Source organism: Serinus canaria, chromosome 1, assembly GCF_022539315.1.
Source record: "Serinus canaria isolate serCan28SL12 chromosome 1, serCan2020, whole genome shotgun sequence".
NCBI lineage: Eukaryota > Metazoa > Chordata > Aves > Passeriformes > Fringillidae > Serinus > Serinus canaria.
Genome location: NC_066313.1, coordinates 74927283 through 74940565, shown reverse-complemented (window position 1 = coordinate 74940565; position 13283 = coordinate 74927283). Strand labels below are relative to the sequence as shown.

Below are 13283 nucleotides of genomic sequence, written 5' to 3'. Positions count from 1 at the left end.
ATATAATGCTGTGTCATTTTTCTTAAGGCAAAAAAAAAAAAAACAACTCAAAGGAAGAAAAAATTCTTGCTTTCAACATTTTTCAGTTAAGCTACAAAAAGATTCCATTGCAAATTTGTGAACCTAAGCAACACAGTCACCTCAGAAATGGAAACAAAGACAAGCACAGAAATCAGCAACAATATAGCTGTATGTTTAACAAGTGATTATATTAATTCAGTGCTAATACCACTAAAAACTAAAGGCATTAACAATTTTATTTAGACCATTATAAAAAATCTAAGCTTACCTTTTCTTTGCCAACAGCAAGACCAATTAGACTGATGCATTCAATAGTCTTGCCTCGCAGAAGTCTCAATTCCTTCTGAACAGCATTTTCAACAATGTGTTTTAAGGAGGGCATAAATAAGTCATAGTAGGGAACAAACTTCTCCTCCACTGTATCTGCAACTGATGCAATTGAAGTCACAACTTGCTCCAGAACTAGCTTAGTGCCTTTCTGTATCAACTTGGAAAGAAGAAGAATAAAGTGTTATATTTTAAAAGCACACATTTTACTTAAAAGCATGCCAAATGTAAAAATCTGCTTTTGCACATATACTAATTCTCGTCAGTTTAGACCAACATCTGGCTCATTTCTAAGGTCTTAGTTCAGCTATACTTATTCTGCTTACGTGACAAGGTTACCCTCCATCAAACAATTTGTTCAGTGTATTATACCTCTTGCAATTTTATCACCATAATGGAATGAAGATGCTTCACTAGATTATCCAAATATGGAATAAGCAGTGACTTGGGACAATCTTCAGTGAAGTTTATGAGTGCTGCAGCTGCATGGGCTTGAACACGCTGGCTGCCTTGATCCTCCATGGTTTGTAGAAGAGCTCCTATCACCTGAAAAAGAAATATTCCTTTTTCAGACAACAAATTTCTGAAGGGGACATAATTTTACCACATTTTATACCTACCACTCTACTACTTGCCTTCTCATGAAATTTCTTTTGAAATCCGGGTGCAAAGTCAGTTGCCATTTGTCCAACAGCGTTACAAGCGGCATATCTTACTCTGGGATGCTGAAAAAGTATTTCCCTCAAACAGTTAACATGCAGTCACAGGAGCAGAAATGAAAACATTTTGAAATAATTACTAGAACAATACTCACAGGATCCTGAAGGAATAGCAAAACAAAATTAACTATTTCATTTAAAATTCCCTCCATCTGTTGGTGGCAACCTTCTCCAATGGCAGAGAGTGCCATCAAGCCAGCATGCCTGTACTTCCAGTCAGCTACAGAAGAGTAAAAATGAAGTGTTACTCATTTTGGAAACTACCAAGAACCACAAACATGAATCACCTTATCTTTGCAGGGGCTGGGGGACACAGGAGGAGGCAGAGTGAAGAACAGGAGATGGAAGGGAAGTTAATTAATCTACTTGATTTGTTAAATACTTTTCTCTTTTCCTCATACATACTTCCAGAGATGCACAAAAAATTGAGTGTCTAATCCAGGCCAAATCCAGACCTAGAAGAAAGAATTCTTAACTGCTGATACAAGTACATACATAGTACTAATACCTGGAAACCGCATTTTTAATTAAATGAGCTGACCAGGCAAGCATCAGGACAGTATTTTTAGTATTTTTATTTCCCTCTCCCCCATCTTTTTTCTGTTTTAGTATCATCACAAAAGCCTATACCTTCCTCAAGAAAAAGGTCTAATGACTCAAACAATATCTGAATTTAAAGCAAATAAATGATTGGTATTAAACTTTTCAGCAGTCTTCTCAAGGCTGTAGGAACAGCAATAAGTTTACAACTTATGATGTAAACTTTCCCCACCTCCAAGCCATATTAGCTTATTTGGGTACCGTTAAAATTAATCTTCTATGCCCCTCTCTCTCTTTTTCTTTTTTTTTTTTTTTTTTTTTGCACAACATATGATAAATTCCAATTTCTTTTTTACAAAAATCTTTCTCTATGCTAGAAATCATTGAGATTACAGAAGAGAAAACCAAAGGAATAAACAGAATAAACAGGTTTACCAAATGACCTGTGAGAAAGGCATGCTACAGAACTTATCTCCCAAAACAGTGCAATATTTCGTTCTTGCTAATAACAAATTACATTCCTGAAATCAAGAACATCACAGCTCAGAGCAGTAGAATCTTGACACTCAAGCTTCTGTCTGACCAGCACGTAATGAAGTATCATCTTGACAGAAGGCACAACAGAAAAGCAGCATTTTGTTTTGCACTATTTCAGTTCATTAGATGTTCCTAGTTAAGCCTACACCTCATGACTCCCACTGCATTACTGTTAGCAAGTATTCCAAACTCGGAATTAATGAATCTACAAAACGAAACACAATCTTCTTTGGACCATCTGGCCACCCAATCGAAACTCTAAAGTCTTAAATTATTATTTAAATAAATAATTGTAAGAAAGAGGGGATAGGAGAAGGAAAAGTTTGACTTCTGAGAGTACTGTCAACATTTTAATCCACGTGTCTTTATCTTTCCTCTGTCCCTACCAGTGAGAGCTTCCAATCCAAACAACACCTTCTGCATTTCCCTTCTCCAAAGTGTATTAATGGATATGGACTGCTCTGACCCATAAGGAAACAAGCATCAGGCACGAATTGCATGACCTCCCCTTTAACAGGAGTCAGGCCTTCAGTGATTATTAGACTCCACACTTCTCTGAATGTACTACAAAATTAGCTAGCTGTCAGCCTAGAAGCTACCAACAATGAGTCAGGTTAGCTCATTTCATTAATAAAACTTTGTTTACAGAAAAAACTTTTAATTCCAAACAGACTTTTTATGTGTTCACACAAAGCAGGTGCTACCTTGCATAGCCCTCTGTTCCATACCCAAAATGCTAACAGCCTGTTCTGGACTGGGTTTTAAACCAAGAAGGCAGAAATAGTACCCAGAACTTCAGTGTTATCTTCTACTCCAAAGGCTCAAACCACAGGTCAAGTGAAAGCATGTGAAAGCAACGCACAGTATTTTTTTGTAATGTTGGCTGAGCTGGCATTACAGGTATTTCAAGAGGAAAAGAAGCATACAAAACAACCAATAAGAATATACAGAAACACCTCATGAAACAAGTATTAAAATCAGCATACCAAATAGACAGACGGCCTACCAATGACCTCTGTCCATCAAATTCCAGGGGGAAAAAACCAACAAGTTTTCCTCTACTAATGGTAACATATTAAAATTTCACTTAAATGCAGCACTTCTGTGAAGCAAAAACACTGAGCTACAGAAAAACAGGTGGCACTTTAGACAAAGTTAAGGTACTGTGAGGGTCTGTTTACAGATTTAGAGAGACTATTCTGAAATAGAAAAACCTCAACTCTTCCCTTATTTTTATGTAATTCCCAGTGTTTAAAAAAAATTGGTTTTATGACATCTCTGCTCAGCTGTCCATGTACCAGAAAAAATGTTGTAATGCACTGTATGTAAGTTTATTAAATCAGTCCAAGAGAAAGCATAAACTTTCAAGTTCACAGCATTTACAGTTTTTGCTGCTGACATCAAAAGTGAAAATGTATAATAACAAATCAAGTAGCTAAACAAAAAGACTTAAGATGGATTGAAGTTCCTGGAAAGCATAGAATTGTCAAAAAACAGCAAAATAAAATGTAGTTACTTACGATTCTGAAGCATTTGCATAATATGTTCTTTAATCATAGGCAAAACAAGTTTTCCTCCAAGGCCACATGCCATCCTGTCCAGAGCACTCTCACCAGCCACTGCATTGCTAAATATTGATTACACAAATATCAGTGGTTTGAGATCTACAATAAAACAAGCAGTCCAACAGAGAGCTCTTCCCTGCAGTTCTAGTCTTCAAAATTTACCATCTGAAAACATGAGCCTATTTAAGTAAATGAACCATATCCACATCTAAAAACACACACACCAGCCACAAAATAGTTATTTACTATTCACTGAAACATTTGTTATCTGCAGGCCTCTGATTAAGTCTACTATCAAAGAAACTTGAGTCTTACTAGCACTAGGCCCAAAACAGACTGAACTTCACAGCAGTTACAGACACCCAGAAAGCCGAAACTAAATTTGCAATGGATGAAGCAATAATATTGGCCATTGTCTTTTTGTCACGAGAGCATAAACCAGTTCAGACTTGCTATGATTCAGGTGAACCAGTAGAATTCAAACTTTGGCACACAAGAGACCTTTCTTGGATGGCTGTACTCAGCAGCATGGTCTCTTGTCAATGACTCGGGCAGTCAGTCCGAAAACATCCAGTCCAGGTGAGGAATTTGTGACTCTTGGCCAGTTACAGAAGTTAGAATAGCCCAACATTATCTATGCAAAGTGATTTGTTCCACCCAATGGAATTATTCCCTCCAGAAAAGCAAGAAAGTTTCCAGGACACAGATAACTACTGTTACAGTCAGGATATGGCTGGGAGTGTGGTAACTCAAGGTTATTACAGTCCATCCTGGACACCCATGATGATGAAAAAGCTGAGTAATGGTTCACAAAGGTCAATCTGCCCCTTCTTTAAAGTTTCAATCAGTTGGGCCAGAAGCAGTCTTCAAACTGCTATACTTGAATCCTCAAGTCTCACTACAAACCATAAATAATCTAGAAACTCACATGTTGTGAACAAAGGTGATTGTGAAAAGATATTGACAGCATTGTATTTGTTCCTCAGATTGGTCATGTTCCAATAAACAGACACATCACCAGCATGACAATGAAGCATGGGCACACAGGGTTAAAGTGGAGCAAGCTCACTGAAGTTAACAGAAGCTTTCAGCTGAAATTTCATTCCTTGAGCTTTCTTCCCACCATTAATTCACACATTCAGTTTTAAGAAATAAAGACAGTTTATCTCAGAAAAATGGCCACACATCTCCCTCTAATCTTTGCAAGGCTTTTTACAAGAAAAGAGGAAGTCAGATTAATCTTTTCCTCCTTTAGAATTTCACTCCTTAATGGAGCTGGAGCAACAAAAAACTGGAAATGCTAAAGTATTCCCTGCTCCTTTTGTGTGGGCTGACTCATATCCCCATTCATCAGATCTGAACACACCCTAACTAGGGTGCAGCCCAATGATCATTAGCCTGCTTCTGGGTCTGCACAAAAATTTCAGTCCTCTTAGGAAGCTACAAAGACTCAAACACCAGGAGACATTAGCATGCACATCAGCCACTAAGCTTTCCACAAAGGTGAGCTTCAAAGGTGGGAAGCACATAGCAACACCAGGAGTGACCCTTCTAAAAGAAAAACTGCCCTCACACACCCGATCACCAGAGACCAGCTCATGTGCAGTAGCTTGCGTCTAAGCCTCAAGCTCTTCTATTACTTCGATAGCCAAAGGAGCTCTTTCAGGCTAAGGCTGTTGAGAAAAACTTGTTTTCTGATCTGTGCTCACTCTACTTGTGACTTCTAACAAAGAAAAGGAAAATTTTCATTACAAAATCCAGAGGCAGCTAAGCTGTATTTAGAAGAACAAAGTTACTCTGCTGACAATAGAAAGAAAATGGCATGCCTCAAGTGCATGATTCAGCATACTTACTAAGCTGCCTAAAGCAAGCCATCTGAATAAATTTCCACACCCTGAAAGGCTTGATAAGGATATGAACTTGAATATTCTATTCCCCCTTGAAATTTTATTGACTGAAAAGATTCAAATACTTAACAAACCTGAATGTAGTGGTGGTGTCTGACACCTGTATAGCAAAATTTCAGCACTCAGGAAACAGGTTAAAAGGGTATGGTCTACTATGCGAGGGAGAGAAGAAAGGACAGCTCACTTTCAATTTCATAATCAAAGAGAACTAAAAAGATTATTTCAAGTAAGGCAAAGATTAAACGGATTATTCCATAAATTCCTATGTATCAGTTCTACAGGTGTCTTTACATGCCTGCTATCTCTTATAAGTTGCTTTACAGCTCAGGGTAAACGAACAACTCTTCTTAAGTGTTCAGAGATAAATTGTCTCAAAACACTAATTACATCTGAGTCTGGAAGAGCCAGGTACGTCAAAGAAGCGTCTAGACTGGTAAATGAACATCCGTGTCTTTATAGAAGTGTGGAGATAGCTACCTCCTACACCTATTTCTGCTTTCTTCCACTTCACTCTAACAGTAGCTGGACAAAAGCAAATGTAACAGGACGCTGTATGCAAACCACTGTTTCAGTAAAAAGTTGAAGCAAGGTACAAAGCATGTAGGAATAAGCAAATCCAAATGACTGGACATCTTTAGATCCTTCTTGCCTAACACACAAGAAGATAATCTATTGCTAGCCATACCAAGGGATGTAAAATAATAGCAAAATTGTAGCATTTTTGGACTAGGTGAAATCCAGCAAGGAATTCTGCCATGCATGATGACATCCTTCCAAAGTCATCTTTTTTCAAAAACAACACATTTTCAAGGGCATAGATACAGAAAAATACAAAGACATTGGTTGTGGATAATTAAACAGGTCAATATGCTTCAACATGGCTTCCAGCTTTCAGGATTAGCCCTCAATTTAGGGGATTAGGAGGCACTGACTTCTGAACTGAGTAATATAAATGACAGGAAAAAACAAAAGCTAAAGGCTTTGAAAGGCTACAACAGTACAAAACAGCAAACATGGGGACATGCAACTTGTCTAATTACAGCAAATATGAAAACTGAAATAATTTACTTCCTTGCTGAACATTGCCTAAGTAACCTACATATAAATTGCTCATGACTGATGGAACAGAATTACAATAGTTAGTTGAATAAAGAAAAAGTAATGCACTACAGGCATTTGCATTCTGCACTTCAAATGTGCCTTTAGCCACAGCCTTGATAACACATAGAAACAACTGGTTTCATAATTACCTGTCAAAATCATCATCTGCAAGCTCATCTGCATTTGCCCAATCTTCATCTTCTTCCAAGTCAACCATCATTGCTAACATCTGAGGAACTGAAAAAAAAAAAAAAAGTTTTAAACTCAGTCTGATTTCTTAAAATAGATTCTCAAATAAAAAGTATGAATTTCAAGTTCTCGTTTCAAAAATTTTTTAAAAAAACCAGCTTTTCTTCCAGTAGCAGATGTCAGGTCTGTCAAACTGCATCAACCAATAATCCAGAACTGAACAGATCTTGTACATTATAATCCACCAGTTTTCTTCATCTACCTCTGTAGACTGTCCATTCTTCTCATTTTAAGTCTTTATAGAGACTACTACACAACCTCTATCACAGCATTAAACTACTATGCAATAAGCATTAGCTAGTCTTGCCACTTCTCACAGGAGGAGAAGTTAGTCTGCTCTAAGTCAACCTGTTGCTGCTCCCTGCAGAAACAAAAGAGGTGAAAAGTCTACCTTGCACTTCCAGAGCAAAGCAAGGGTCTCTTAAGCACTTCGTACTACATACCAATCACTCAGAGCAGTTGTTTGAATTTAGTATCATTTATGCAACAAAGTCTCACTTTGACCTGGAAACAAAAGGCTTCAGTCAAATACTCAGCCTTTGACCTTTAACAATCTTTTTAGCACAGCCTACCACACATCTTGAAGACAGCTACCACAGGTAACTGCCCTTGACAGCAACCTACCTGAAAAATGAGTAGGCAACTAGTAACTGTTCATGCTGCTAATGAGATTTACTGGAACTGATCAAGCATACTGCAACTGCTGAATTTCACAATACACCTACACTACTGTAATCTAACACACAGACAACACCCTAAGCAAACTCACCACAACATATCTGGACAGATGAGAAACTTCTGGTCAACTGATAACAGAAAGAAATATTGCTCACTGATAGCATTGTAGAGCAAATATCGAAAAAAGATCAAATTATAGATTTATTTGCTTGATGTGGGTATGTATTTTCAGATAGAAAATATCCTATGGCTACAAAAACCTTCAGAGGGCTCTTATGTACTATCAAGATAACAGACACTATGGTCCCCCTAGCACGATGCCCTCATGTCAGTTTTATATACACTGATTAGACCTCAAAAACTGCCAAAGTATTAGAGTCCAGAAGATTTTCAGACACAGACACACATAAGTACACAGATGAGAACCACGGCTTGTCACAACAGCTACAGAATACAGCAGTCAATCATCATCTAACATAAATGCTCTGTGGCTCCAAAAAGTCATGTCAATGTTTGCTGCTACTAACAAAAAAGGCTGAGAACACACTCATCCAACATGCTCTGGTCATCATTATATCTAGAATCTACAATTTCTTGTTTCTTCCTGATGTTTTGCATGAATGCGGCTGCCAGCAAATGTAATTTCACAAAGTTTAAAAAAAATGTAAAGCATGCATAGAAATTTCAACACTGTCCCAACAAGCCCTCAAAAGTTAATTACTGCTAATATACAGACTCTTATCAACAAGTTAAGCATGAGCCCACGAATTCTGCTTCTTACCAGAGCAATAAAACTCTCTGCAATCCTGTAAGCTCAAGAAGGGAAATCTTAATCCAAGTGGATTCCTGAGCAGCTAACTGGCACACAGGACACACACTCCTAAACCAGCACTGTGCTCAGTAAAAGCAGCACAAAATGACAATTTTGCCCAAGCCCCAGTTCGAGTAGTGAGCATCAAGTGATCTAGCAACTTCTCAGTTGAATGAAAACAGAAAGCCTTTTAAACTAAGATACAAAGCCAAGACAAAAGCAGTCCCTTTTTGCTACCTTTTTATCATGCCCTGAACACAACTGCTTTACCAGTTCTGCAAAATAAATGTTTTTCTCCTTAATGATATATTAATAATAAGACTAATTTTACAATGAACTGCAAATGAAAGACATTTCTTTCTTTCTATGGTGCTTTATCTTAATAGAAGTATTCTATTCCTAAACAGCAACTAGCAACCCAAAATAACAGGAATACATTCTAAAGAGGTAAGAGGTACTTCTCTCCTGAACAAATAAGAAGCTTGTAATGATGTGGGGTCAGCAAGTGTCAAGTGTTAATAATTCCAATAAGTTACAGGATGGAGTGAAAATAGTGTTCTGAAAATTTACAGATTCCAAAATATGTTCTAAAGAACCTCTTCTTTAAAAAGTATTCTACTATCAAACAAAACTTCTCATCAATATTTTTAACACTTAAAGCAAGCAGATCGAGTTTGCAACATTTTCCAACAGAAGTTTTATAATTTTAGTGTCATCTATATTCAACTTTCCTCATGCTGAGCACACAGAAAAATTGCAGTATTTTTGAGCTGAGCACACAGCAAAAGTTACCTTTTATTCAAGTTTCAGAAAACATGCAAGATTTTAGACAAACACAAGTCTGACAGGGAGGGAAAAGCAGGCTACACTGCTGTGCCAGTGTAGCCTGATCTAGTCAAAGAAAAGGTTTAAAAGGCAAAGAAACACCAGTGCCAACAGCACTGATGCTAGAGCTGCCCAGAAGACATTTATTTTTAGCATTTCAAATAATAATTCATGATTTTAAAAGTGCCTCTTCAAAGACTTTACCACCCACATGTTAAATAGACTAATTAGATTATTTCTATGTATTTATACTAGCATCTGACTTTTTTAATTCACAGCTTTAACTCACCACTGATGCACAACATGCATGCTGAATTCCTTCAGTCTTGACTTGCCAGCACCACAGAGTATCTGGCCTACATACCAAACTCCAAACGTAGAACTTGAGGACTAAATGCTGGTTTTTTGTTACAGTAAAATTTTCCAAAGCCAGGCGAAAAGCATGCAGGTAGAGTTTTCCTTGAAAACATCTAATAAAAGCCCACTGTATTTTTATTCAAATTTTTGGTGCTGCATAGGCATGGATCAATTTATGAAGAGTCATAATAGGAAGGGGGTTACTCCATTAGGTGACACTGAATTGAGTTTTTTTAAGTTATGAGCACCAGCAAACTCTCAGTTAGATGTGGTTTTGCCACTGACCAACAGCAAAGTCAATTTAACACTGTAAAAGAAGACTGTTTCAACAAAGAAAATGAGGAAAATACTTACTGGCTTGTGCAATAATATTTGTATGCCTCCTCAGCATAGCAGCAGCAGTTTCTGACAAGGCCACAATTACTTCAAGTGCCAACTGACGCTGCATGTTACTGAGACTGGCATCTGCACACAACTACAACCCAAAAGATTAGAGCAAATGGTTAGAACAGAGGTCTTGGGATGGAAAAAGTGATTCTTAAAAAAACATTTCTAGCTTTACCTTCAGAGTTAGCTGCAAAGTAGCTTCTAAATGTGGTCGTAAATACTTGGGAACAGAATCTGCAATTTCTACAAGGGATTTCAGAACAGAATCATCATTTTGGTAGCACGAATCATTTAGAGCCTATAAAAAGATAAGATGAAGGTAAGATTAAGTAAAAATAAACCACATTATGAACAGGACCAGTGTTATAGAAGAAATTTCATTAATTGTATTCTTATTTCTCTGAACAGTCTCATTTAGTATTAGTAGCTAAGCAGCCAAAGCTTGAGGCCACAAGAACTGACCAGAGTAAACTCTTTTTAAAACTAATGCTTCTAACAATGAACTAGCTGATTTCACCAGATACAAACTGAATGAAGAAGATAAGAATCAAGCAGACAATTCCAAGAGAATAAAGTAACTTCATCAGAAGATCAGTCTTGCAACAGTGAAAAAAACAGTGAGAAATCAAGAGACCACCAACCAGAAGTAAGTGGCTGGGGACTGGGCCATCAGCAACACACATACAATTGAGAGACATGAATTGGGGTAGGGGTCTCTCTCTGGAGGCACCAGATCAAGCTGTAACCTGAGAACTAATAGAATACAATCAATCAGAAGCCTTCACTCCAACTTCCAGCAGGATCCCAGAGTCAGACTCTGCTATGGTGACCTGTGTGCATAAATCCACAACAGGATCACTACGCAGCATCCAAAACTCCAAGTTTTCTACAACTAAGTTATGGCTCACAATGTTCAAATCTAACACTGCAGACAATCAGAAAGAATCAAGGTCACACATCAGAGGCTCCAACATACAAAACCACTGGGTTCTGACAGCAACTTCAAAATCCATTGAAAAGGAAGTAACTCGGCCTGAAAGAAGGAAAATGAGCCTAATTTTCCTTTTGTCTGTTACGTGAGAAAAGTTTTGAATAGCTCTTGCTTATAAACACCAGGAACCACAAGATTAAATAGGTTTTTTCCAGACATCCCTCCAGAGCCACCAAATTAATGCAGACCTTTCAGCCTTCAGTCACAGACATGGAAAAGAGAAAAAGAAATCAAGCTTTTTGCAACTATCTTTCCTAACCCATATCCACAATCTGAAAAGTAATTTAAAACTTACTTTTAACTGATCAGGGTGATATTTTAGTGCCAAATCAGAGCACTGTTACTCAATGGTGTTAGAATTCAGAAGGAACCAAGCTCCAAAGAAAAAAGTCTTTACACTCTCTTCTGAGATTTTGAAAGGAATTTTCATTAGCAAAGTATTTTATGTCTTCATAATGCTGAAACATTTTTTTAAGTGAGTGACTAAGTAAGTTTTAATATTTAAGTCTATAATTCAACATTTTTGTTAATGGCACTTATATAACCCACTCTTTCAAAAGAGAAGCATCATCTTCTAATACCAGAAACATTCTGGAAAAATCTGGAAAAAAAAAAATCTGTCACGGTTAAGGCCTTTTGGTCTAATAGCTATAACATCCTCTGATTGTCTCAAAGGACAATGTAATATTTACTGGAATTTTTTGCAAAACTGTATTTTATATCAATTGCAACTCTGACAGTTTTTTAAAGCAAGAGTGGTTTTCTGAAGAAAGCAGCTCAAAGTGAAAAGTGAGCCCTAAAAGGCAAAAGTACTTTTTTGTGGTATCAAACAATGTCCAAGAAGTCAGTTTAGTTCTATTATCTTTTACCTCCCTTTGCAACAGAAAACTTTGGGTAAAAGCTTCAACTGTCAGTTTTGAAAAGTTCAGCTTCCAGCATAACCATTATAGATTTTGTACTGAAAGGACTGATATGCCAATGCCAAGTCAGAATTTTATTTTTAGCTTTTTTACCCTGTCAGTGTTTCAACAAAATTAATTTCAACAGCAACAAAAAAAGCATCCAACTGTCTCCAAAGGTCACTCACCACTATTCTAACACATTCCTATTTATAAACTCGGATCTTCATATCCATCTTGCGTTACCACAGCCTTAAAATCTAGTTCTTCTTGCAATAAGTACTTTAAAAAGACAGATTTTACAGCACAGCTCTGTGCTCTGTATTAGCAAAAGAAAGCTTGAAAATGTGAGCCAAGTGCAGGTGTTGTTACAGTGTCTAAATAGCGTAAGAGTAGCATTGAAAGTTATAGCACACAGAGTGGGCTATCAGCCCGAAATCTCAAACCCACACACTGTATAAGTGCCACACATAAGACAAATGGTATGACCACCCCAAATCCTGCCTCGCCCCCACTTACACAGTAGTACTGTGTAGCCAAGGTCCTCTCAGGCAGTTACAACTTTTTAACAACAAAATTGTTATTGACAAGGCATGGACAGGGACTAACCAACAAATAGAGACCTCAATATAAAAAAACTTATACACACTACAGGCCATTTTCAAGTTCAGATGATTTGGATAAATTCCTCTCAGTTTGCATTGAAGATCAAGCAGAATTCCATCAGTTGCAGATGCCAGTAGATTTGGCAAAATTTTTCTTCAGCTTGCCACAAAGCACACGCAGTATACAGCTCACACTGTCAACAAGAACCTGCTGTTCTGACTGTAGTGAGAAGTCTGTCTTTAATGTAAATTTAGCCTAATTTAAAATCACCAGAATTTCACTTCCTGTGTTATCATATGTACTTAGTTGCTTCCACTGTTTCTTGATATAGAAAGGTAAGTGTACTATGAATACCTTAGACTAGAATTTCAACTTTTGCTCAAATTCACCTATCCAAGAGTTCTAATCTAGCCTCTGAAATTACATGAAGCTTAAAATGGCATTTTATTTGCAATTTCCTAATTTATCAAACAATAAAGATCATTTCTACAGACGTTTGTTCTCAGTCTGAGAATCTATGTTCAGAATAATTTTATGCTTTCCTCTAAAGAGAAGAGATACAGGATATCACAAGTCCATGAATTCCCCAATTACTGATTACTTCAAATCTCAGGGTAGCCCATATTTGTATTTCAATATCATGGTTAATTTAAAAGCTGTATGATTTTGACCTATATACCCTACAAAGAATTTTAACTCATTTATCTCTGTAACACTGTCTATGTTAATCAGCACTGAGCTACCTTCCTTAAAACTTTATCAA

General features: G+C 37.1%; 1 protein-coding gene across 1 annotated transcript in view; it reads right to left on the bottom strand.

Annotated features, from left to right (window-relative positions):
* The window catches only part of IPO5 (importin 5), a 40518-nt gene that overhangs the window by 14321 nt on the left and 12914 nt on the right, over window positions 1-13283 (bottom strand). Inside the window, exons 7-14 of the mRNA XM_030234238.2 lie at window positions 10200-10322; window positions 9992-10112; window positions 6867-6954; window positions 3665-3771; window positions 1163-1287; window positions 984-1073; window positions 721-894; window positions 290-508 (exon numbers count right to left, since the gene is read on the bottom strand). Coding sequence (XP_030090098.1) covers window positions 290-508; window positions 721-894; window positions 984-1073; window positions 1163-1287; window positions 3665-3771; window positions 6867-6954; window positions 9992-10112; window positions 10200-10322 — 1047 coding nt within the window. The remainder of the gene's footprint in view (window positions 1-289; window positions 509-720; window positions 895-983; window positions 1074-1162; window positions 1288-3664; window positions 3772-6866; window positions 6955-9991; window positions 10113-10199; window positions 10323-13283) is intronic.